The sequence below is a fragment of the Ursus americanus genome, chromosome 18, assembly GCF_024610735.1.
Source record: "Ursus americanus isolate L20-20 chromosome 18, mUrsAme1.1.p, whole genome shotgun sequence".
Taxonomy (NCBI): domain Eukaryota; kingdom Metazoa; phylum Chordata; class Mammalia; order Carnivora; family Ursidae; genus Ursus; species Ursus americanus.
Window position 1 is genome coordinate 58,972,765 of NC_142144.1, and position 27,964 is coordinate 59,000,728.

A 27,964-nucleotide genomic window follows, 5' to 3' on the forward strand; every position below is an offset into this window, starting at 1 on the left:
TCCTCTCCCACTCCCCCTGCTTGTGTTCCCTCTCTCGCTGGCTGTCTCTCTCTCTCAAATAAATAAAATCTTTAAATAAATAAATAAATAAACATACCTCGATTTAATGAACCATTATCATCATTAAGACATTCTACTATATGTTAGGTGTTGCTAGAAATGCAGCCCTAAATAGCACACAGAACACAAGCCTGACTGCCTCACTCTCACTGTCAGTATAAACAATGTTGATGCCTGTGCTTCACTCTCACACACAGAACAAAGAGATGTACTCTGTCTTCAAAGATCTGTGGAAGAACACTCAGCTACTGGCTACCTCAGAAATGTCCTAGCTTCTTTCTTTCCTAAATATACCTGTTGACTTTCATATCCCTTAGCCAAGTTGAATCATCCCACAGAGTTACAGGACATTTTCTCCCTGTTCCTCTTCACTCTTTATATCTCTTCTTTTTTGTGTGTTTGTTTCCTGAAGAAACTCTCATGCTTCTTTTAACAGAAAGCTAACTTTTTAAATGTATAATTAGCAAAGGCTAGTTAAAACTTTCTTTATAATGGACGAGGCGGAGTGCCTGGGTGGCTCACTCAGTTAAGTGTGTGCCTTCGGCTCAGTCATGATCTCAGAGTCCTGGGATCAAGCCCCACATCAGGCTCCTGACATAATTAAATGCCTCAATTTCATTGTCTCAAGGTATCAGTGTAGTCAATATATATGAATCTCATTCTCCTGAGAACATTCAGAATTTTATTTATATCGCATCTATCTCAAAAAGGTTTTGAGTATCATTCCCCGAGTACATAATTATGCCTCTGTGTTAGGGATTGGCAAATTTTTTTCTGCAAAGGGCCAGATAATAGCTGAGATGCCCTTTAACAGACAAATGGATAAAGAAGATGTAGTCCATATAGACAATGGAATATTCCTCAGCCATCAGAAAGGATGAATACTCACCATTTGCATCGACATGGATGGACTGGAGGGGATTATGCTAAGTGAAATAAGTCAATGGGAGAAAGACAATTATATGGTTTCACTCATTTGTGGAACATAAGGAATAGCAGGGAGATCGGTAGGAGAAGGAAGGGAAAAATGAAGGGGGGGTAAACAGAAGGGGGAATGAACCACGAGAGACTATGGACTCTGGGAAACAAACTGAGGGCTTTAGAGAGGAGGGGGTGGAGAGATGGGCTAGCCCAGTGATGGGTATTAAGGAGGGCACGTATTGCATGGAGCACTGGGTGTTATACGCAAACAATGAATCATGGAACCTACAACAAAAACTAATGATGTATTGTATGGTGACTAACATATCATAATTAAAAAAAAAAATCTAAAAAAAAAGAGGGCCAGACAATAAATATTTTAGCTTTTGTGGGTCATACAGGCTCTATCACAACTACTTAACTCTGCCACTGTAGTGAAAAAAAAGCCATAATACGTAAATGAATAAATTAGGCTATGCTCCAATAAAACTTTATTTATAAAGACAAACAATAGACAGAATCTGACTCTGCATCATACACCCAAAGGCTGGGTTGTGTCACCATACACCTTTGATAGTCTTGGTATTTCAACTTAAAAAATAGTAACTTGCTTAAATCGTATGACTGTTACTACCGCCACAGGCTACTGTCCATGGTACGGACTGATACTCTTTCGTATATCCTAAGGAAATCAAGCTGTCCAAGAAGCGGCAGAATGAAAGAGGAGCCAAGACTCATGCCCTGGGATCCCCAAGCCCTTCTCCCTTTACCATTAGGGCTGACTGTTCTCAATGAGTCCTTCATGGACACTCTCAACCTTAATTCCTACGTCACGTCCAAGCCTGATCATCACTAAAATGGCACCTCCTTTGCCACTGAAAATTTGCCTGGTGCTGCAATACAAACATCTGAGCAGGAGGGGCCACTATAGCACGACAGGTCTGAGTCCATATCCGCAGCCCAGTCTGGAGTCTGGGGCCAATCCCTTCCCCTTAGATCCCAGTATTCCAGGCCAGCCTCACCCTCCACAAGCCAGTGCTCAGAAAAAAGCCTCAGAATTCAGTAAAAATACAGAGACTATTACGTGTGGTCTTACCCTCAAATTTGTCTAGCTCCTACCCCATCCTCCTTTCTGCTTCCTTTACCTAACTTGAACTTACTCATCTAGGTCCAGTTCAGATGTTCTCTCTCCTCCAGCAAGTGTTCCTTCAGTGCCAAGTCTGCTCTGTCTCTCCTCCTGGCTCCCTAGAACCCTACACTTGCCTTAATGGCCAAGCTCATTACACTTTATTGCCCCTCTGAGCCTGTGAATTACTTGAGAACGAGGATCCTTACTCATCTCTGCACCATGCACAAACTGTACCTCTTACCTCCCCACACCCTGTCCAAGAACTCCCAGCCTCACCAAAAAAAAAACTATGGTTTTTCAATCATTCTACTGAAATTAAAGGAAATGGCCATAATGAGAAATTAGGGGGGGAAGTGAACTACAATTTGATGACTATAGTTCCTTCCAAAATAATGCCACGAACCATAACCAAACCAGTTCCCAATACAATTTAAATATTGAGCCAAACAGTTAAACAATTCAAGGACACAACTGTAAAGAGCAAAACAATACATGGGCTTTATCAATGCACATTCATCGTGATGACTTCAAACGCTGCTGACTGTCCTGGGTTATTAGTACACTCACTCTTCATCACTCTCTTTAATGCACTCTCTTCTTTTTCTCCGTCTACCTCAAGGGGGCAAAAACAAGTTGTTTTTCATTTGTTTGAATTAAGGTGTCATCAGCGTGACTGGTTTTGTTTACCAGTAGCAGTTTACAACATCTCTCTTGTCTCTCTTTATGCTACAAAAGCTTTGAAAATGTCAGCTCAACTCTGGAGCTTCTAAATGTACCAGCAGAGCCACACAAATTCCATAAAATAATGGTGCCTTGTAGGTCCTACCAAAATGACAGATTCCTGACTTCAGAACATGCTTTAAAACTGCATGTTTATAAACCAGTGGATTTTGTTCATTGGATTTTAATAACAAAAGTTACTCAAACCTGAATTCTAAAGTCAATGTTGCCTTAAAGCAATGCCAATGTATAACTGGTTTTCCAATACAAGCAATAAGCATAGCAAACCAAAATCCATTAGCTTCTTCTGTGCCATCAACAATTACTGTATTTTACTATCAAAAATGAAAGCTAGTTCAGGGCATTCTTGTGTTAATTGTTCTGGAAACTGTCCCAAATATGCTGCTTCTAACTCTTAATTATATATGCAAAAAGGAACAAAGAGGTCAACAATCCCAAAGGGTGGTTAGAAAAAAATACCTTAAACTGAGTTTTATTTTATTTTAGAGCACTCAGACATGCAACCTCTCAGCCCAGAATCTAGATGATTCCTCAGCTCAATCTTCCTCTTGGAAGCCTAAAAACTTGCCAGTATACCATACAGAAGAAACCAGAGAGATGGCACAAAATAAACCATCAGTTCAGGGAAAATTTGTGGTTGATGACAACCTAGTTTCACACATTTCTACAACTATGAGATTAACTATACACAACTGTTTCCTTAAAACTGGTATGGAACAAAAAGAGCACCTGGCAGCTCCCCTCCTCCTTTTTTTTTTTTTTCTTAGGATTTTATTTATTTATGTGACAGAGAGACAGCCAGCGAGAGAGGGAACACAAGCAGGGGGAGTGGGAGAGGAAGAAGCAGGCTCCCAGTGGAGGAGCCTGACGTGGGGCTTGATCCCAGAACGCTGGGATCATGCCCTGAGCCAAAGGCAGACGCTTAACGACTGTGCCACCCAGGCGCCCACACCTGGCAGCCCCTTAACAGCCTAGGAACTTTGGAACTACCTCCCTAGGTCCCATGTATGAAATGCCAACAGTATTTACTCTGCTTTATCCACTCCAATGGAAACCCCACAGAAGTGATTTAAGACAAAGTGCCATGTTCTTTAAGGAAGCTTAACTGTTAATGGCACTCATTTTCCCAAATATAAGTAACCACATGTTAAAAACAGATTTGCTATTGGAGCACCTGGGTGGCATAGTTGGTTGAGCATCTGACTCTTAGTTTGGGCTCAGGTCATGATCTCAGGGTCCTGAGATCAAGTGCTGTATTGGGCTCCATGCTCAGCACAGAGTCTCTTGGGACTCTCTCTCCTTCTCCCTCTCTCTCTCTCAAATAAATAAATCTTTTTAAAAAAATAGATTTGTTATCACTAAAGAATAAATCAGTAAGAATACACTAGAATTGAAATTCTAGAAAAATACAGCAATAATCTGGGGCACCTGGGTGGCTCAGTCGGTTAAGCATCTGCCTTCAGCTCAGGTCATGATCTCAGGATTCTAGGATCAAGCCCCAAGTCTGAGCAGGGAGCCTGCTTCTCCCTCTCCCTCTGCCCCTCCCCCCACTGCTCATGCTCTCTCTCTCTCAATAAATAAATAAAACCTTTAAAAATATATATATAGCAATAATCTAATACAAGACACAATTTGACAATCTAAACATGGCTGCAATTAGAATACACTAAACGACCCTCTAAAGAGCAATATCAGAAAATGTTTCTAAAGCCAAAAACTGTTAAAACCTCCTTGGCCCTTTGGGAAACATATACTAACATGCAAACACATGCATACATATACATACACATTCACATAAAATGAAAAGCCAAAGGAAATCTTAAAGAGGTTGTTTCTGTTTGGTAAGCTTATGAGCAATTTTTATTTTCTTCTTCATATTTTTCTATATTTTTTCAATTTTCTACATGAGTACACACTACCTTAATAAATAATAAATTCTCAACATAGAATTTACTTAAATTAAAGAAAACCCAAAAGGAGAACGGGGAATGTTTTCTCTTTTTTAACTTTATTTTAATATTTCAAACATATACAAACTTAAAATTTCATATATCTATCATTTAGCTTCAATTGCCAATATTTTGGCAATCTTCTTTCAACTATATCCAATCCATCTTATTTTCTAAAGTATTTTTTTTTACTTTTTTTTTAAGATTTTATTTATTTATTTGACAGAGAGAGACAGCCAGTGAGAGAGGGAACACAAGCAGGGGGAGTGTGAGAGGAAGAAGCAGGCTCCCAGTGGGGGAGCCTGACATGGGGCTCGATCCCAGAATGCTGGGATCATGCCCTGAGCCAAAGGCAGACACTTAACGACTGCGCCACCCAGGCGCCCCTCTAAAGTATTTTAAAAGCAAATTCCAACCCCATGTCACTTAACCTGTATATATTTAAATGTGTATCTTTAAAAAATAAATATGTTTGTGTATATATATATACATATATAAATATATATATAAATAGTATATATAAATATATATATAAATAGTATATATATATATAATATATATATGTATATATATATAGTCACCATGCCATCATTACTTTCCACAGTATCATCTAATATCTAGTCCATATTCAAAAATAAGAATGGTCCTTTTAGGTGCCTGGGTGGCTGAATCGATTAAGCGTCTGCCTTCAGCTCAGGTCATGATCATGGGGTCCTCAATGGAGTCCTGTGTGGGGCTCCCTGCTCAGCCGGGAGTCTGCTTCTCTCTCTCTGCCCTTCCCCCATGCTTGTGTGTGCACGCACGCGCGCACGCGCTCTCTCTCTCAAAAAATAAATAAATAAATAAAATCTTTAAGGGAAAAAAAGAAAAAAAGAATGGTCCTTTCAATTTAGAAATTCATCTGGGAGCACCTGGGTGGTGCAGTCAGTTAAGCGTCCAACTCTTGGTTTCAGCTCTGGTTGTGACCTCAGGGTCATGAGGTTGAGCCCCCGTGTCATGCTCCATGCTCAGCACAGAGTCTGCTTAAGTTTCTCTCTGCCTCTCCCTATGCCCCTCCCCCTTCTCTCTCTCTAAAATAAATAAATCTTTAAGAAAAAAAAAAAAAAACAAAAGAAATCCATCTAGAAAATTTTAAATTGTGCCACTACCTCATACCCAGAATGTATGAAGAACTATAAATCAGTAAGAAAAACAAGACACAACAGAAAAATATTTAAGAGGCTTAAAAAGGCACCTCAATAAAAGGGAAAATCCAAACAGCCAATGAACATAAGAAAAAAAATCATAACACAACTTAAGACCACAAGCTACTATTACACACACCCAACAATATAGCTAAATTTAAAAGAATGACAATACCAAGTATTAGGTAGGATGTGGAGCAATGGGAACTCAAAAACACTGCTATAAGAAGGTACAAACTGGAAAACAGTTTTCTTCTAAAGCTAAGCATATGCATACCCTATAACCACTACCAGGCCTACATCCAATATAAACACATGCTTCCATGCCCAGGGAAACGTGAAGAACATTCATGAAAGTTATGTGCATAAAAGCCAAAACTAGAAGTAATCAACATGACCATAAGCTGCAGAACAATAAATGCACTGTGGAACATTTATACAATAGAATAACACACAGCAAAGAAATGAATGAACTATAGCTATAGTGCAGAAAAAGCTTAGAAATGTTTATAATGCAGGAAAGAAGCCAGATATAAAAGAATACACACTGAATGATTCTTCTAGTTATATAAAACTCAGAAACAGGATATAATGAATTACATCTTTAAAGAAAAGAAGTACATGATTGCCATAAAGTCACAATAGTGACTATCTTTGAAGAAAAAAGGGAAGACCATTATCAGTGAAGAAGGTGTGTGAGGGAACTCTGGGGTCCCTGAGGTCAATGATGGTACACAGGTGATCACCTTGCAACAATTTGTGAAGCTTTAAGTTATGTTTTATGCACCTTCCTAGCTTTCAAAATACAAAATGTTTAAAAATACTATAATAATAGATTCAGACAAAGATTATCAATGGATGTAAATTCACTGAACGAAAGGCTGCTGGGATAAAGGATAGTCATCTAGTCTCTAAGCATCACCCTATAAATCTCTTACTAATTATAAAGAGAAATCCTCAACCAGATCCTTCAGATGAAGGGAAAAATTTATATATATTGTTGGCAAAATTAGGATCCCATGAATATGATCTGCATATTAAATGATATACAAATGTTAAATTGCCTTGTTATTAAAACACACGTACTGAAATAATTAAAGAACTGTCATAATGTCTGCAACTTACTTTCAAATGTTATTGCAGACAGACAGAAACACAGAGAAAAAGAGAGACAATGGCAGAACAATGGAAAAACAAAGGAAATGAGGCAAATACTAACAACTAGTGAATCTAGGTGAAGATATCCCAGTCGTCACGGCACTACTTCAACCTTTCAGTATGTAAGACATGTCCCAAAATAAAACAGTGAGAGAGGGAATAAAAGGTTTCAAAAAGGAAGAACAACAGCAGCAACAACAGGCAAAGTTTACATGTATTAGGAGGAGGCAAAAAGGACTAGATTCTTTGTATATTATGGTCTCATAAAAAATAACAGGAAAGACTGTAATAATATGTACTTTTTTAAAAAAGAGAAAAATCGGGGCACCCGGGTGGCTCAGCTGGTTGAGTGTGGGACTCTTGATTTTGGCTCAGGTCATGATCTCAGGTTCTGAGAACTAGCCCCCACCCCCCCAACCCCCACAGGCTCCATGCTCAGCAGGGAGTCTACTTGGGATTCTCTCTCTCCCTCTCCCTCTGCCCCTTCCCCTGTGCATGTGTGTGCATGCTCTCTCTAAAATAAATAAATCTTTTTTTTAAATAAATAAATAAGAAAATTTTTCACAATTTGTGGAAAAAAGGACAGTAAGCCTGTTCAAATTTAACTTTTCCAAATGACTAGGGAAAACTACTAGAAGACTGCATATTAAAATACTGTTTTTTGCCTTAAGGTGGTAGTATTATGGATAATATTTCCTGTTTCCCAAATATCTTTATAATGTGTTTTGCTTAAAAAAAATTTTAGTGTAATTTAAAGTTTAGCCAGATAACCACATAATATATTACTGTTGAACAATTTCAGGTATTTGTACCATTTGCTGGTTTCAATCTGAAAAATACCAGCAACAGAAATCCTACTGATACGTCTTGATTTCCTCTTATCCTATGAGGAATTATGGATCACACAAAGCATAACAAAGGACTACTTCTCAAGTACCTAAAACAGTAACAAAAATAGGAAATCTGCCCTTTACAAAACCCATTACAGTATAAATATACCTCATCGTATATGCTCCCATTAATGTCTGCGCCATAGATGGGTGCCACAAAAGTTAAGTTCTTCCAGTACTTGCGCTCCAAGTCTTCATAATCCAAGTATCTTGGAGTACAGTATCTGCAAAAGGTAAATGAAAGGAGTACAAACTGATACGGCGATTAAGATTTTCCCCACCCATATCACATAAATCACTTTCTAAACAAAATTTTATTAAAATGAAAACAATGCAGCAACTCATGTTGTCAAATCTAACAAGTAAATATACAAATGTATTTATCACAGATCTCTGGATACTCTAAAGATTCCTAAATAACTCTATAAAATACCTTCATATATTTTACTAATAAGGAAAAAACTCACGGAAGTATCAAATATCAAAGGAAAATAGTTAAAAATTCATTATTTTATCTTTCAAATTATCTTCTAAAATCTTTAACCAATTATACTATACTAGTAAATTTTACAGACTTACACGCAAATGGTAAAACATCTACAGAAAAACTGACAAAAAATAATTTCACTAAAGTCCAAGAAAGCAAAACCAAAATAAGATACTTTGCAACCACTAGATTGGCAAATGCTTAATATATTAATGGCAGGAAAGAAAGAGACGTCTCTTACACAGCTGGAGTGAAAGTATAAAGTAGTACAAACTTTCCAGAGTGTAACTTTTTAGAAATACCAAAACCATTAAAAAATGTGTAGCTTCAACCCTAAAATCCAACTTTGGAAATTCATTCATTCTAACAACGCAGAGATGTATAAATGATACATGACCTGGGATGTTTGCTCCAGCATTAACTGAAAACTCAAACTAATGTCATCCAACAACAAGGGCTAAATTCAATAAAATACAGACTACAAAATAAGGTAGATATTTCTATGTATTGATATTAATATCTTTCCACAACGAATTAAGTAGGTTATAGAATGGTGAATACACTATGATAATATTTATGTAAAAAAATCTATAACTGTACTCATAAGGCCAAAAAGAAATATAGACCATATTATTAATATTAATGGTTATCTTTTGCATTGGAATTACAGAAAGGCACTTACTTCTCTGTATTTTTTGGACTGTGAACAAACAATCTTATATTAATACACACACAAAAAAAAATACCAGTATTTCTATATGAGAAAAAAAAGAAATCAACAAACTAAGAAAGTAATGAAACAGGTTTTTTAACAGAAAAAGAGTGTTTAGCAGCAGTAGCAATCCCCATAAGGCCTACTGACATTTTATTATATATTTAATAACTGCAGAACAATCAAAATCAATACTCACTATACTGGGACCCCAAACTAGTTACCCAAGCAGTAAGCAAGAAAACCAAACAAATTAACAACTGTATCTGAAATATAGAATAATTTGCTGATTTACCCAAAACATTAGAATCTCAACAGGACAGCCAAAAATTTAAAAAGGATGGGCATGAAAGCATCATTAACTCCACTGTATGCCACCACTTCGATTGGTAGGTTTCAATAGTAATAAGAATCCTAGGCAAGCTAACCAGAGGTCAGACTCAGGTGATAAAAAAGGTAACAGAGATATTGTTTATTATGCCTTACAGAGAAATTTTTGCATTTTGGATACTAAAGTCCTAAACTGTCTTTCACTAGAAGAGACCCAAAGAATCTATCACTATATACTACTCAATCATGATCAATTTTTAACTACCTATAACACTAAAAAAGAAACATCTGGTTCAGTATTGGCTACTGAGGTTAAATTCTAAGATCTGTGGATATTTGAAACAATGATTCTAAACTTGAAAAGAGTGACCAGTTCAATCAATTGGTGCCCAATTCTAATGAAACCCAGCTACAGATTCCATCCCTAGAAGACTGTGAAACAATTACAGCTGTCGCACAAATCCAGTATCAATTTGCTCAAAAGCAATCCAACCATTCCTTTTTTCCAGAACCTTTTATTCACTATTACTACAATTGTTAAGAGATGGGTCTCCAGGACCAGCCTGCCTAGAGCTTTGAATCTTTGCCATGTATACGCTATGTAATCCTGAGCAAAGCACTCAATTTCCCTGGACCTCATTTATTACTCTATAAAACAGGGATAGTAACAGTTCAACTATTGTGAGGACTCCATTACATAATTATGTAAAGCACACAGTTCCATGCCTAGAAGAAAGTATAGATCAGTAATGTAAGTGATACAAGAGAGTACATTACTCACTTCCATGAAGTTTTATAGAACTATGTTGAAGATCTCTAGATTTTCTTTGAACTAAGTTGTGTTATTAACCAAATGAGCATGTTATCCTGTCTACTGCTTACACCAAGCATATTATGTACTGTGGACCTATGCAAGGGCATATACTGAATGAAGGAAAACAGATGAACACAAAAACCAGGAGAATGCCTCCTGCCTCCCATGAAAATTAACTCCATCTCAGGACCATACTACAACCATTATGAACACCATTTGACCCGAGTACAGCTATAAGTGAACAAGCAAGAGCCTTGGATTGAGACTTAGAAACCCATTTCACTGGCATTTGAAACAAATTTCCTACATGGAATTGGCAGAGGAAATATAAAAAGAATTTTCAAAGGTTTTTTTTTTCCCTAGGAATCTTCATTTTTTTTCTCTCCAAATTTTTATTTAAATTCTAGTTAGTTTACATACAGTGTAATACTGGTTTCAGGAGAGTTTAGTGATTCATCACCTACATACTACATACAACACCCATTGTTCATCATAACAAATGCCCTCCTTAATACCCATCACCTATCTAGTCCACCTCCCACCCACCTCCCTCCACCGACCCTCAGTTTGTTCTCTATCGTTAAGAGTCTCTGATGGTTTGCTTCCCTCTTTTTTTTTCCATTCCCATATGTTCATCTGTTTTGTTTCCTAAATTCCACATATGAGTGAAATCATATGATATTTGTCTTTGTCTGACTGACTTATTTCACTTAGCATAATACACTCCAGCTCCATCCACATCATTGCAAATGACAAAACTTTTTTGATGGCTGAGTAATATTCCAGTGTGTGTGTGTGTGTGTGTGTGTGTGTGTGTGTGTGTGTGTGTATTCTTCTTTATCCATTCATCCGTCAATGGACATTTGGGCTCTCTCCATAGTTTGGCTATTGTTGATAGTGCTGCTGTAAACATCAGGGTACGTGTACCCCTTCAAATCTGTATTTTTTTATCCTTTGGGTAAACACCTAGTAGTGCAATTGCTGGATCACAGGGTAGTTCTATTTTTAACTTTTTTTTAAGAATTTATTTTTGGAGAGAGAAAGAGAGATGGTGCAAGTGCATGGAAGGGAGCAGCAGAGGGAGAGGGAGAAAGAATCTTAAGCAGGCTCCATGCTCAGCCTCAAGCCTAATGTGGTGCTCAATCTCACGACCATAAGATCATGACCTGAGCCAAAATCAAGAGTCAGAGGGCTTAACCGACTGAGCCACCCAGGCGTCCCTATTTTTCACTTTTTGAGGAACCTCCATACAGTTTTCCAGATTTGGCTGTACCAGTTTGCATTCCCATTAAAGGCATTTTAACACTGTAACAATTATAATGAAATTAATCCAACTCAAAAAATAAAACTTAACATGGGATAACCTGTTAGGCAATTTCTCATAATAGATATATTTCACAACTTAAAAAAAACAACCAATTATTTTTAAAAATTATTTTTAAATTTCAGAAAATCTAAATAAATAAAATCTTAAAAGAAAAGAAAAAAAAGACTGAAAGAAAGAAAAGGGCACTTGCTTGGCTCAGTCAGTAAGCTTCTGCCTTCGGCTCAGGTCATGATCTCAGGGTCCTGGGATCTAGCCCTGAGGTGGGGCTCCCTGCTCAGTGGGGAACCTGCTTCTCCTTCTCTCTCTGCCCCTCCCCTCCCATTCATGCTCTCTCTCTCTCTAATAAATAAGTAAAATTACTAAAATAATAATAATAAATAAATAAAAACTTCAGAAAATTGAGATATTTACATTATTAAATAAATCACTGCAATCTGTCCAATAATTTATACCACTTCAAGTTTATCTTAGCTTTCATGACACTATTCATTCAATCAACAAATACTAAAACAGACCCTACTATATACCCCCAGATCCTGTACCAGGCACTGGGTATAAAGCGATACACAAAACAAACAATGTCACCCGAATGGCTGAATTCAGGAAAATCAATCTACAACTAAGCCACCAAAGTAAAAATTGAACAGATATATGAACAAAATAAGTGCCTAGTGAAATAAATTCCCTCTAAATAGAAAATTGATACCACGCTACCATAATCACATGAGCTAGAGATGATGATACAAGTTTCTCGATGACAAGGAAAAAAGGTCTTCAAGGATCTGTTCTCATCAGTATTTTGAATTACCATGTATTATTAACAGTGATCGTCTCTGGGAGTTAAAATTATATATTTCTATAATGTTTGAATTTTTAAATAAGCATATATTACTTTTGTAACTGATAAAAGCATTTCTGACCATTCTTCAAAATCCATCTGAACACCACCTACAAAATGAAATTACTCCCTTCCTGATTATCAACCACAGAAGTCTTATTTTCCTTTGAAACCCCATTGTACTTTTCACCTCTCCTATGGTCATTATAATGGTTATTAAAGGTACTAACAAACATTTTCTAGTAAGTATAATCTGATTACTTTCAAATACAAATTGTCTCCCGAAATATCAAAGTAGCCAAGCAAACGTTCCACTAAATGAACTAATCTGTTTAATTAACACTTTAAGAATGGCTCTGGAAATGGATGCTAGAAGATAAATAACAGAATATAGCAAACCTAGGTGAAATAAATCAATCAGAGAAAGACAAGTATCTTATGATCTCACTGATATGTGGAATTTAAGAAACAAGGGAGAGGATCACAGGGGAAGAGAGGAAAAAATGAAACAAGACGAAACCAGAGAGGGAGACAAACCATAAGAGACTCTCAATCTCAGGAAACAAACTGAGGGCTGCGGGACCTGGGGCGGGGGGGGGTAGCCAGGTGATGGACACTGGGGAGAGTATGTGTTGTGGTGAGTGCTGTATATTATGTGAGACTGATGAATCACAGACCTGTACCCCTGAAACAAATAATACATTATATGTCAATAATAAAAAATAAATTAATTTTTAAAAAGAAATGAAAAAATAAAAATAAATAAAAACTCTTGCAAAGTAAAAAAATAAAAAATAAATAAAACATGTTATCAATCTCTTTTAGTGAGAATAATAAACAAATATAGAATATGATCAAGAAGGAAAAAAGAATACAGCAAATCATTTATATTTTTAAAAAGTTGGGTAAATTTGCTAACACAATCTTGTTTCAATAGCATTACTCTAATAAGTGGTTAAAAGAGTTCTTAAAAGAGTTTGAATACAAAGCAGTCCAGTCTATGTAAAAGTTTTACATTCTCAATTAATGAGATCTAAAACAACGCCTACCAAAAATTCAAAAGAAGGGACTCACATGAAATATAAAACTTTCAATTCCTTTGGAATAGCCACAAGGCTCCATAACTGGAACTTTACACACAGAATTAAGATTCTTCAAGCACCATCAAGTACTGACTATGTCAATTTTAAATTTTAAAAAGATATCAACTAAATTCATCCAAAAAGTTTAATTTCACACACACCTATCCAGAGAATTTAGACGGTGATGTTTTTTGATTGGCTGATTGATTGGTTGATTTGGAGTTTTAATTTTTTTTCAAATTAATGTTTTGGTCTTGGGCTTTAACTACCATATCAGAAACTTTCTTTAAAAAGGTAATTTAAAGGGGCACCTGGGTGACTCAATTGGTTAAGCATCTGACTCGGTTTTGGCTCAGGTCATGATCTTGGGGTCCTGGGATCAAGCCCGTGTTGGGCTCTGCCTTCAGTGGGAAGTCTGCTTCTCTCCCTCTCTCTCTCCCTCTCCCTCTGCCCCTGCCCCAACTCATGCATGCTCTCTCTCTCTCTCAAATAAATAAATAAATCTTTAAAAAGAAATGTAATCTATAATAATAACAGTGATGGTTTCTAAATATATTCACAAATTCTTTAATGCTCCTCCCTTCAAGAAATGGAGCTTAATTCTCATCCCCCTGATGAAGGGCTGCACTTTACAACTGGCTTGTAACAAATGGAATATGGCAAAAAGGACAGTCAAGAAACAGATCATGAAGAGATACTGTGGCTTCCATCTTGGTTACTGTCTTGGATCACTTGCTCTGGAAGAAGCCAGCTGCTGCAACATGAGAAAGCAGTCCACGTGGCAAGGAACTCATGACTCTAGCCAACAGCCACGCAAGCAGAATAATCTTGGAAGGGGATCTTCCAGTCACAGTCAAGCCTTCAGATGATAACAGCCCCACCTGACATCTTGATTGCAACCTCATGAGAGGCCCTGAGCCACAGCCGCCCAGCTAAGCCACTCCCAGATTCCTGACCTACAGAAACTGAGATATTAAATAAATGTTTGTTGTTTTAAGCTATAAGGTTTGGGGTAATTTGTTACACAGCAAAGGTATAATTACAATACAGCTAATACAATAATGGTGGCCCTTCAAGTCATTCAAGGGTTTTCTTTTTAAATTACTCATCTTCTAAATATAGAATTTATCATTTGAGACTTAAACATTGTCAGGGGTATGGTGTGAGCTGTGCAGCACTGGTGGGCTGGCACAACTGATGTCATGGAAGGCAGAGGAAAAAGCTCACCACCCTGATGGGTCCTTTCCCAAGCCCCTAGGGGCAGCAGAGGACTTGGGGACCAGTGAACACACCCAAGGTATAAGAAGAGCCTCTGCTGCCTGCCCTGCTTCACCCTGCCCTATGCCAGGCATAGCTGCCCCAGCCCCAGATGCATCAAGTGGAAGAGGCAGAGGAGGGTGGTGTCACGGGCCTGGGTCTTACCTTCCATACCCAAGAGATGAAGACACTACTGCCATGGACAGCCTGTGCCAGCCACAGCCCCTAAGTCAGGCTCTCCCTTAGGCTCTTTCAGGTTGCCAGATCCTGTGTCGCAGCCCTTGGATCCTGGCTGGGCCAAGATCGGAATAGAGAATTACCTGCCCCGTCCCCTGCTACACACCTACAACAGACCAGGAACACCTGTTAAGGCCTTGGCAGGGAGTGGGACCCCCAGGGCCACAGCCACTTCCACCACAGCCAGCCCAGTGTGGTAGGGCTTCGGCAGGCAGGATGGTGGTGAGCTGCAGCTGCTGCAGAGTGAAGATGTTGCAGCACTAGTCACCAAAGGGTGCTAGCAACTGGTGCCCCAGGGCACCAGGCCTGAGGTTCCAAAATGGAAATGGACAGAGGGTGGTGGGGATGCCCCTGTACCCAAGCAAGCAGGCCTCGGGGCAGGGAGGAAAACCAGGAGGCAGAGGCCAAAGCAGAGGGCAGCATGGGTGCAGCAGTGGCAATGGTGAGGTTAGCGTGGGGCTGGAGAAGGAGGTGCTGCTTGTCACACCCAAGCACCTGGCCCTCGACTATATTGTGCTCTGCATGCAATACTATGGCATCTGTGTCAAGGACAGCTTCCGGGGGGCGGCACTGGGTGCCATGTGCTGGCCAAGGTGGAGGCCCTGAAGTAGAGAGGGCACCAGCATGACAGACAGCTAGTAAGGCAGCAGGCTATCCCACCACACAGCATCTGCAAGGCCAGACTGCCTCAGGAGAAGGCCACAAGCCCAGCTGCTGAAGCACTGGGGTCCTCATGGTCCACATGGATGCTGTAATCTGCCACTGCATTGGGTGCTGGGTGGCTATGTCATCAACGGGCGCATCAAGGCCATGATGGTGTCTTACTCAGGCAATAGGCTGGGGTACGTAAGGCATGTGGACAATCCCCACAGCAATGGGCACTGTATCATCTGTAACTATTACCTGAATCAGAACTGGGACATCAAGGTGCATGGTGGCCTGCTGCAGATCTTCCCTGAGGGCTGGCCTGTGGTAATCGACATAGAGCCATTCTTTGATGGGCTGCTCATTTTCTGGTCTGATCAGCAGAACCCCCGTGAGGTGCAACCACCCTATGCCACCAGGTATGCCATCACTATCTGGTTATTTTGATGCCAAGGAGTAGACAGCAGCCAAAGACAAGTTATCAGCTAGCATCCAGAAAGAAAGGTGCCCAAGAACCTGTGTTACGGCCCACTACACCCCCATAGTGGCCAGCCCCAGAACTGCAAGGACAAAGAGCCTGCCCGGACTTCAGGAGAGCCTTTGGCCCCATGCTGCTGGCAGAACAACCCACCAGTCTCAGTGCCTGCTCCTTTTCTGCCACTGCTACTGCTTCCAGCTTTGTCTCTGTCCTGACTAGTGTAGAGGGCTCCATCTGACACTGAGGACCAAGAAGGAGCCCTGCCTGTGATGGGAGCTGGGGTTGTGACCCGGGCAGGGACCAAGTTTAGGAGCTACCATCACTGGAGCTGGGGGCCTGTGGCTTACCCAGTCTGGTCCTGTTCCTCTCAGGTGTGGAAAGCTGGAAAGAGCCATTGCCACCTCCCACCAGGATGCAGGCTTGGGGGTTGGGATGTCCTGGCCTCTTGCTGGTAAAGGTTTGTTGGCAGGGAGTATCCCCAAGCCCCTCACTCCTCCAGCCTGAAATGCGAAGTGATTCCCCAACCCCTATGGCCTTGGCACCTTTTGGACTACGCTGCCACTGTGTAAGCAGGATAAAAGCTGCTGGGATAAAAGCTGCTGGGAGGAGCTTGGGTGTGAAGAGTCCTATCAGCCAGGAAAAAAAATAAAAGTTTACCTCAGAGCTGGAAAAAAAAGACTTAAACGCTGTCACACAAAATTCGCCTAACAAATATGAATCATGTGTAGAATCAAAAATATTCATGGCAACCAAAAGACAGAAAAAACTATTTACAGATATTATGAATAAAATGATAAAATGAGAAACAATTTCCTTAGCAGTAAACTAAATGTAAGCAAGCAACCACCTGGAGAACAGAAAACAGAAACAGTTAAATGAAAACTGAAAGAAGACGTGCAGGAGACTCCTGCTTTTCATCACAAGCTCCTCTGGCTACTTGATTTCTTACCATGCTCATGTATATCTTCGAAAACAATAAAAGTAGCAAACTGCATGCACTCACTTGCCACTATTAGCCAGCTGCCTGAACTCCTTCACTGTCATGGCTTTTTTCTGGATGTTGTATTGAGTGAACAGTCCCGACTGCCCTGTGACCATCTGCTGAATCGGTGCTGGAATAAGCAAATTATCAATGTCATCATAGCACTGCCTTGGCTTCCATTCCTGAGGAGGAATCACCTAAAAATAAAATAATAAAATAAAATATTATCTGGAAAACATTCCAGGTAGTCATTTAGCTTTGATATTCCAACAGAATACAAGTGAAGAATATCTTAGCATTTCTATAATAAATGTGTAAAAGAACTGTGAAGATTCAGATTAAGGGAAATGTCAGTATTCTCCTAAATATTCACCTTACTGATATGATTTTTTTAAACAAAATTTATTGGGCATTATACCAAACAGTACTTTTATACCAAATACTGTAATTTTATTAACTTATTTTTTAGTTGATACTACTAACCTCTCAATTTTAAAAGTAAAATTGAGAGACACATAGAAGCAAAATAACTTGAAGTTTAGTCAGTATTTTTTTTTATTTGTTTAGTCAGTATTATTTTCTTTAAATACCTCTCACACAATATGGCAAGTAATAGAGTGGTGTGCTAGTACATGGTTAGCAATCAGTTTTCTGGGAAGGTGGAGAAAACCTTGATTTGTAGCTCTTGCCTATTTCCACGATATAACTGCACTCACCATGGCTAATTTTGAGCTTACCAACATGACATCACTGAACATGAAGTTGAAAAGAGATGTGCATTATCAATGTTTATGTTCCTATATGAGGCAGTTCAGCACACCACTCTTTTCCAACAGTATTTAAACACTTAATTACCAACAGTGAAAATATCATTAAACAATAAGACCAAAAATCTATATGCATATGATTAAAAATCAGAAGGGACAAAGTTATTAATTAAGTCATGATTTATAGCTGGAATTTATTCACCTTTAGAAATTGTTTTAATTTTTTAAGATAAACTCTAAAAAATTGCAAAATACAGATAGCACACATTAATAAAACACGTAATTACAAATATGTAACTGTGAATTATTATAAAGCAAACACCAGAGTACCTCCAAGTGCCCTCCAAACGCATTTCTCTCCCGGCCAAAAGGTAACCACCATCACGGCATTGATGGTATGCATTTCCTTTCCGGGGTTTATGGTTTTATGCCTGGGTAGCATCCCTAGCACCGATTTTTGAAATGTATCTTTTGTGTTTTACTCAATAATTTTATGAGATTCAAATATGATGTTCTATATAGCTTAAGTTCACTGATGTTCATTCCTACTCAGTACTCCTTCGTACAAATATTTATTTATAAACGGGGGACCATTTAGTGCTCACTTGTCTTTTTCTGATTATTGGCTTTTGCAAATAACACTATTAATATCGTGTGCATTTTCTGCTGCATAAGAGCACATAGTTCTCTAAACACATATCTACAGACACTCCTATCAGTGAAATTACTGGGACACTGGATATGTATAGATCAAATTTAACAGTTATTACTAAATGTTTATCAAAGTGGTTGCACCGGGCACCTGAGTGGCTCAATCAGTTAAGCAGCTGCCTTCGGCTCGGGTCATGAACCCAGGGTCCTAGGATCAAGTCCCACATTGGGCTCCTTGCTCAGCGGGGAGCCTGCTTCTCCTACTCTCCCTGCCCTCCCCCTGCACTTTCTGTCTCTCAAATAAATAAATAAAATCTTTTTTTAAAAAAAGTGGTTGTACCATTTCACACATCCACCAGCAATGTATGCAGAGTTCCTGTTAACTCCCCACCTTCATCATCACTTTGTACTGTCGATCACTTAAATGTTAGTCTTTCTTATAGGTTGTGTAATGGTAGCCAAGTGTAGAGTTTATTTGCATTTTCTTAATTTCTTTTTTTTTTAAGATTTTATTTATTTATTTGACAGAGAGAGACAGCGAGAGAGGGAACACAAGCAGGGGGAGTGGGAGAGGAAGAAGCAGGCTTCCCGCCGAGCAAGGAGCTCGATGTGGGACTTGATCCCAGGACCTTGGGATCATGACCTGAGCCGAAGGCAGACGCTTAATGGCTGAGCCACCCAGCCACCCCATGTATTTTCTTAATTTCTAAAGAAACCTCTTCACATATTCACTGACTCTGTGAATACTCCCTTTTGTAAAGGGTTTTTTCAAGTCTCTTACCCATTCTACTATTGCATTGTTGGTCTTTTTCTTTTTCTTTTTTAAGATTTTATTTATTTATTTATTTATTTATTTATTTATTTGAGAGAGAGAGAGAGAGAGAGAGAGGGAGAACAAGTGTGAGGAGGGACAAAGGGAGAAGCAGACTCCCTGAGGAGCAGGGAGCCCGACACAGAACTCTATCCCAGGACCCTGGGATCATGACCTGAGCTGAAGGCAGATGCTTAGCCAACTGAGCCACCCAGGCACCCCTGTTGGTCTTTTTCTTATTAATGTATAGGGATATAGTCTGGTTATTCTTGGATGTGTGTATAGATATTTGTAAATATCAATATATGTGTGCATGTATCAAATATCTTCTCTTACCCTATAACTTGCCTTCCAACCTTTTTAAAGGTATCTTTTCATAAACATAAATCCTTAATCTTAACATAATCCAATTTATTCATTTTTGCCTTTATGGGACTGCTTTGATCTTTGGTTAAAAAAATATTTTTTTTTTCCTACTCTGGGGCATAGAGGCACTCTATTTTATATTCTAAGAGTTTTAAGGTTCTGTCTTTCATATTCACATATACAATGTACCTGCAACTAGCTTTTGTGAAAGGTCTAGGTCAAGCTTCATCAGATGAGAAAACTCAGGGTCAGGAGAATGAGTGATTTGTCCAATGTACATAGCTGGTAAAAGACAGAATTGACTCCAAAAAAAAAAAAAAAATCAAAAGTGAGCTGTCAAGTCTCAAGTTAATTTAATTTTCATCAGCAATATGGAGATAGTTCACATTTCATTTCCTCCAAGGTATGTTAGTTTAAAATGAGAGTAGACACAATCCTATTATATATATGCTATTTAAAACACATACTCAGTACTTTAAACAAATATGGACAATCATTAACAAATGAATGTGGATAAACACACCAAACTGTCTTCTTAACATACTGAAAGGGGAAAGGGTTGTAAATACAAACTTGTTCTTCATCAGAAATAAGGGCAAGTAATTCAAAAAAATAAAACATGGTTTGATTCAGGCTCTTGTTTAGAAACAAATACATCTACAATCAAAATTAGTATTATATTTTGAGTTTAATACTTTCCTGTCTTGATGTTGGCAAGGATGCAGAGAAAGGGGAACCTTCCTACACTGTTGGTGGGAATGCAAGCTGGTGCAGCCACTCTGGAAAACAGTATGGAGGTTCCTCAGAGTTGAAAATAGAGCTACCCTATGACCCAGCAATTGCACTATTGGGTATTTACCCCAAATATACAAATGCAGTAATCCTAAGGGGAACCTGCACCCCATGTTTATAGCAGCAATGTCCACAATAACCAAACTATGAAAAGAGCCCAGATGTCCTTCAACAGATGAGTGGATAAAGATGATGTGGTATATACATATACATATACATATACATATATATACACACACACACGCGCGCGCGCGCACACACACACACACACACAATGGAATATTATGCAACCATCAAAAATGAAATCTTGCCATTTGCAACGACACAGATGAAACCAGAGGGTATTATGCTAAGCAAAGTAAGTCAATCAGAGAAAGACAATTATCATATGATCTCACTGATATGTGGAATTTGAAAAACAAGGCAGAGGACCATAGGGGAAGAGAGGAAAAAATGAAACAATACAAAACCAGAGAGGGAGACAAACCATAAGAGACTCTTAATCTCAGGAAACAAACTGAGGGCTGCTGGAAGGGAGAGGGTGGGGGTAATGGGGTGGCTGGGTGATGGACACTGGGGAGGGTATGTGCTGTGGTGAGTGCTGTGTATTGTGTAAGACTGATGAATCACAGACCTGTACCCCCGAAACAAATAATACATTATATATTAATAATAAAAAAATAAATAAAATAAAATAATTAAAAATTTAAAAAAATATTTTCCTGACTTGTGATAAAAAGCTTTGTAGCAATTTTCTTTTCTAAATTTAGAGAAGCAACAAATACTATATATTTACAAAAACTGAACATTATCTTTATAAATATTTCATGTATGTGTTCATTTACTTTTCATAAAAAGTGTTCAGACAGAACTTTAAAAATTTGTAAGTTCAGGTCTATAACAAAAATCTTATTTTTGGACTGTAATTTTAAATCTCAAGGCATCAGATTTTCTTACATAGGAAATGGCAGGAAATGGAAGCACAAGATACTTATTAGGACTTTGAAAGATTTCAAAGTTAAACTTTTACATTCAATGACTCTAACTGAAAGAAACCCATTCCTCCTAAAGTTTACCTTCTTGATTATTATATCAAAACAAAAACACACATTTTATTTTATATCACCATTGCCCCATTTCCAGCCTGCGCCCTATACTCAAAAGAAAATTTCTGACTGAAATCTGCATTTGCACTACTTATCTTGCAGTAAGTTGCTATTATCACCATCTACCTACTGAGGAAGAAGGAGTAAGAGGAAGAGCAGTGCATCTTACAATCTTTCTTCACACCTTGAGGTCAGAGTTCACTGTCTATACTCTCCAGGCTATTCACAAAACTATGTAATGTGCATAACCTATGGCCCAGGATAGTCTATGTCCAGATTACTGTTGTGGAATAATTTCACCCACTTCATATGTAATAAAGGTTCATCATCATCTTTCTCCACAAAAACAATGTAAGTTTTACATTTAAAGAGACTCTCATTCTTTACTTTCCCAACTTGACAACCACATTTTAGATAGAAAGTCCGAGTGTCAAATCTCTCACTATGGAAATAGAAGTTAAATCTAAAGTATAAATCTAAAAAATGTTGATAAAAGAAAAACCAAAACAGACTGTAATCTAAGGCCAAAGTCACTACTACTGGAACTACTCAACCATTCTCTCCAAATCATAAATTAAGACCAATTCATTAAATGGTGCATTAACAAAGAATCTCACGGGTGGCTCTGTCCCCAGGGCTTGCCCTCAAAGCAAACTAGCAGCATTAATACAGTTTTGATTTTTACAACTTGATTTTGTCCAATTTTACACATTTGCTCTTGCTGCAACTTCCAGGGAAAAAAAGGCAAGTAGGTGAAACTGACTTTACATGACTTGGTGTAAAATATAACAAAAATGGCCCAAAAAACCCACAAAAAAAAACAAAAGAACAGGTCACTGTATTCCAAGTAGAAGCAAGAGCAAATTATCACAAGACTGAATAAATGAGCATCTCCAACTTTGTCAATAAATCTCACTCAAAAAAAAAAAAAAAAAGTCTAGACTCAGGTGTGTTTTGTGCCACATTCAGAAAACTAATTGTGGTTCTCATTAATTTCACCCTGTTACAGAACGCCAGCAGCGGCACAGGTGTACCCTTGGGAGGGTGTGTACTGCTTCCCCTTCTCATGTTACTAAACGTGCTAACCTACCACGGCACACTCCCTAATCTCAGTGGAACACAGTAAAATCTATGTTTTCAAGGAACAAAAGGGGAGAAGACCAAGACAAAGGGCTGCATTCAAAGCCCAGAGAAGGGGACAACCAGTCACCCCCAACATTCCTCCACTCAAATAAAGCCCAAAGCCTGCTAACCCACTGCCAGTTTATGATCAAAATTATATGTGTCAACTAATTCTGAAATTATATTCTCTTCAACTCAGGAATGATTTTCTCAAAGGGGGCAGTTACAGGGATGGTTTTTCTCCAGATCAAAGATAATCTGAAGGGTTGAGGTTCCAAAAGTGGGCTCTTTAAAAACTAATAAATAGGTTAAACTAAGGATTCGTCACCCGAGAAATTCATTATAAATCTCTTTACTTTTCTCCTTGTTTCCTCTTTATCTTCCTTTTCTGTCTCTCACCCATACCTAATAAACTTTCACTCAACTTAATATCCCCAAAATTTTAAACCTTTTCTAGGAAGGACTTGAACCATACACAACAAAATGACAGACCTCAGGGGATAGACACCAGCACAATCCACGAATTGGGTTATAAGCAGGAGCATCCAGACACAGGAGGACTTGAATACCAACCAACCCCTGCAGTTCTGGGAGTTTTCTCCTCTGATGTCTGCTCTTAATGCTACTGGACCTCCCCTTGGAGATGGGAATTCCAAGATGACTCAGCCACAGTCGAGCAAGCTCTGGCAGGGCACATGAATTTATGAGGTGATGGTGACAAATCTACAGAAACCCAGATTACAAGCTTAACATTTAGAATAATAAAATGAAGTAAGTGCAATAAAACCTATTCTTCTGCGGGAACTTTTTTCCCTCCCTCACCCCCTAGCCTCTTATGAGGTAAATTTTTAATTGAAATATATTTCCAGGGACACCTGGGTGGCTCAGCTGGTTAATCATCCAACTCTTGATTTCAGCTTGGGTCATGATCTCAGGGTCATGGGATGGAGCCCCATGTCAGACTCTGTGTTCAGCACGGAGTCTGTTTGTTCCTCTCTCTCTGCTCCTCCCCTTACTCACACGTGCTCTATCTCTAAAATAAATAAATAAAATCTTTTTAAAAAACATTTAAGAAAAAAGAAATGTATTTCCATTATATAAGGAATAGATAATCCATCTCAGGGTGTGATCAAAGGATGAATTATATAGATCATCTCTCTTTCAAAGTTCTAACTTTGGGTCTATGGGTGCAAACCTGCAGTGCAATCTTCAGCACCATACTGTGACCCTAAGCATATCACAGCTACCCCTGACAGGACTCCTGTTTCCACTCTGTCTCCCCACGATATTCATTCGTCATGTAGGAGCCCCTGTGACACTTTCAAAACAATGTCATCGGGTGCCTGTGTGGTTCAGTGGGTTAAGAGACTGACTTCTGATTTCAGCTCAGGTCATGATCTCAGGGTTCTGGGATCAAGCCCCGCATGTGGCTCCTTGCTCAGCAGGAAGTCTGCTTGAGGATTCTCTCTCTCCCTCTGCCCACCCCCGACTCGTGTGCACGCATGCACTCTCTTTCAAATAAATAGCTTTAAAAATAAATAAATAATGTCACAAAAATAACAAACACCAAATAGCCACCATGTCCTTTCCTCCTTTGCTTTAAGTGCATCAATGCTTCCCACTACACTTAGAATAAAACCCCCAATCCTTACTAACACCAGACAAGCTTGGTATGATCTGGCCCCTTCCAGGGCTCTTATACCTTACTTACCAACCCCTTCCTGTGCACTGAGCCCCAACTTCACAGACCACCTTCCTATTCCTCCCATACATGAAGCTCAGGTCAGCCTCTAGGCCTCTGGACTTGCTATTCTTTCGGTCCCCACATCTTGAAAAAGTTGGTTTCTTTATATCCTTTGGGTCTCTGCTTAAATGTCCTTATCTCACCACCCTAACAAGATGTCACTAGAATATAAACTCAACAGGGACAGAAATGTGGTCTTTACTATCCCATCTCCCCTCTACACACCCTAGCACCTGGCATAATACCTGGTATGTAGTAGGCACTCTCCACACTTAATAAGCAAGTAATTGAAAAGAAAACAGAATAAGCAAATCTACAGAGAAAGAAAATAGATTAGTGGTCACCTACAATTGAGGGGATAGCAGGGAACAGGGAATGACTGCCAATGGATACCACTGAACTGTACATTTTAAGTGCCCAAATTGTATTTTATGTGAATTACATCTCAATAAATCTGTTATATTTGTAAAAGGGGAAAGAGAGAAAGAAACAATAGAAGGAAAAGAGGAGAAAAAGGGAGGGAGGGGAGGGGAACAGTTAAGCTTCGGTTAATAACAGTCCTTTATGAGAAAGTGATGAAAGCCATGAATATGCTCACCTCTTTCTGAAGCCCACACATGGATCTCTTTGGTTTCTAGAAGCCACACGTGTTTTGTTTAAAAAAAAAAAAAAAAAAAGGCCTAGAACACCACCTATCATAAATAGTTAAAAGAAAAATAAGACAATAATTCTTTGAAGAAATCAAATGCTCTGCATGGATTAATGAAAACAAATCTTGCAAATATCTTCCTCTGGAATAAACAATTTCCCATACCACAAAGACTAAGAGCACAAAAGAAAGGCCAAGTGTTTTTGGTTTTAAAGGATGTGAGAATAATCACCTTTGCAAGACCTGCTCGATGGGCTCCTTTAGACTCCATGTATGCGAGGTATTTGTTGAACTCCCGGAACTCCTCCATGGAGGGTCTGAAGGTCATGATCTTACAGCTGGGGTTCAAAGGACTCTCCACCTCGGCCACCTCCATGATGGCTGGGGCAGTCTCTGCAGAGGAGATGATGCAGTCATCAGCACTGAATTATTATTGTGTGCTTAAGGTTGGTGGTCATTTCTCCCAAATAACATGTAAGCACCCCACCCCCAGGAGAAACTCTTCTCTTCTAGTTTTACCATTCCCTTTACCACCCATCAGGAAGACTTCCTCATCTTTCCCTAGACTCCTGGAAAAAGAACCTGCCTCTAGTCATTCCTCCTTCCAAGTTCCTATTCCTGGCAAATACTGACCTGATTGTATTGCTTACCTCCTCAACATCCTTCGTAGTAAGAATGAATTTTCTAACTTTGCAAGTTTACAAAACGTATTGTTCCTATGTACCAGTTCTGAAACAGACTCTCTCATACACACACCTGCATAAGGGCCTAACCTAGGATGAGCAGTGAATGGACAATGCTCAACATCCCCAGCACAGACTTTTTAGGTGTCATAATAAGCTTTCCTACAATAATTTACAAACTACCCATTCAGCAAAACTACCAAGCACCAGGCTAAAGTACTGGAGACAGAGAAAAGGGTAAGATTTATCTTCACCATCCAAACTCACTATCTAGAGGCGGAACAGACTTCAATACAAAACTGTACACAGGCAGGGGTAACTAACTCCACCTAAATTACTCAGAAATGACTTCAGAGTTAAGACTTATTAGAAGGTGTAGGGGGTTGCCAGATAAGAGAAAGAGCATTCCAAGAAGTGAAAATATCGGGAAATATTGTAACGATAGAGTTTAGTTTGCCTGGAGCTTAGAAAGGAAAGATAACAGAATATCAAAGTAGAAAAGTAGGCAGTAGGCTGTGCGACAAAAATATGAACTTAATCTTGCTGACAACAACCAGGATGATTCCCTCAATACGTACTGAACACCTAATACACACAGAATGCAAAGACAGTAAGAAGCACTGGGCTGCCTGCACCAGAAAGGATCCCATGCCCACCCCACTTCCAGAAGCAACAGCAGTGCCTGGCATCTGACAACCCAAACAACAAATACTCTCAGAACAAAGCTCTCGCTCTCTTTTTTTTAATAAATTTAATTTGCCTGACAAAAAGAAAAATTGGGAAGAGATGGAATAGATAAAGATGAAAGCACGTTATGGGATAATAAGAGGTTAAAACAGATCGGGGTTACAGATAAAGAAGTGATCATCATTCATTAACGGTTTAAATAAGCATCCATCTCACAAAGTACATGTGAGGAGAATCAAATTAACCCTGCCATCCACTAAGAACTTAAATATAAAGGAGAAAATAGTGTGCATGGATATAGATATATTAATACATGACAGAAAATACTCTATATTCTTTTTTTATTTAAATTCAATTAGCCAATATATATTACATCATTGGTTTCAGATGTAGAGTTCAATAATTCATCAGCTGTGTGTAACACCCAGTGGGGTAACTAGGTGATGGGCATTAAGGAGAGCATAGGATGTGATAAACACTAGGTGTTATTCTATATTCTCTTTGCCTCAGGGATGAGGCATGCAAAAGAAAAAAACCTTCCAGGCCACCTCCCCACCCACTTCTCTTCACACCTATACAGATGCGCATGCCCAAATCCTGTGCTGCAGGACGAAAGTCTAACCTCTACACAAGACACATGTAACCCTTTAGAAGCACCTAGATCAAACCTTTACATAATTATCATGGCCTTACATCACCACAGCCGGCATTATACTTTAAGCTCCAACAACACTCACTGATTTGTGCTTCTCTAAACAAGTAGAGGTCTGTGTGTGTCTGCCTAAATCATTCCCTCCCATCAGGGCAGCCTTTACCTGTCTCCTCACCTAGCAAACTCCTGGCCACTGTTAAGATTCTCAATCCTTCTCAAGCAGGCCTAGGTGAACCAGCCTGTGTGTTTTGACTTCCCTCTCTGCATTCCTCATAGTAGTTGTCTATCCCAATGGCTGGCACTTCTGACCATACACTGAACTCTAAACTCCTCAAGGGAAAAGCAGGCTCTCTCTTCAAGCCCTCATTTCCAGTCTGGGATCCAGCCTCATTCATAACATTTGCTATAATAACTATTTGCTAACTGAATGAAGAAATAAATGCCAAAATGTTAAAGTAGTTAGACAAAATGATACCAAATGCAGGAAAAAGGAAAGCACTGATCTCACACATAGAAAGGTTACTTAGAAAACAGACTCACTTGCTTGACGGGTAGAGAAGCTCCCAGATTACCTTTGTAGAAACACTGGTACCTGGAAGGCAGACTTACTTTTCCCTGGCCAAAGAACAAGGGTGGCATGCATAGCTCTCCAGCAGAGGAAAAAGCCACTAGAAAAGAAACTCAAAATCCAGCCAGTCACTCAACAGTTACTG

General features: G+C 39.0%; 1 protein-coding gene and 1 pseudogene across 4 annotated transcripts in view; one reads left to right on the plus strand and one right to left on the minus strand.

The window, feature by feature from the left end:
* Nucleotides 1-27,964, minus strand: part of KDM4C (lysine demethylase 4C) — a 436,152-nt gene that overhangs the window by 372,382 nt on the left and 35,806 nt on the right. For all 4 annotated transcript variants that reach the window (XM_045780262.2, XM_087869653.1, XM_087869652.1 and 1 more), the window contains 3 exons: nucleotides 25,462-25,622; nucleotides 17,243-17,418; nucleotides 8,142-8,256 (listed from right to left, as the gene is read on the minus strand). In XM_045780262.2, the coding sequence (XP_045636218.1) occupies nucleotides 8,142-8,256; nucleotides 17,243-17,418; nucleotides 25,462-25,605 (435 nt within the window). In that variant the 5' untranslated portion in view covers nucleotides 25,606-25,622. The remainder of the gene's footprint in view (nucleotides 1-8,141; nucleotides 8,257-17,242; nucleotides 17,419-25,461; nucleotides 25,623-27,964) is intronic.
* LOC148108615 (prolyl hydroxylase EGLN2 pseudogene) lies at nucleotides 15,078-16,306 on the plus strand (annotated as a pseudogene).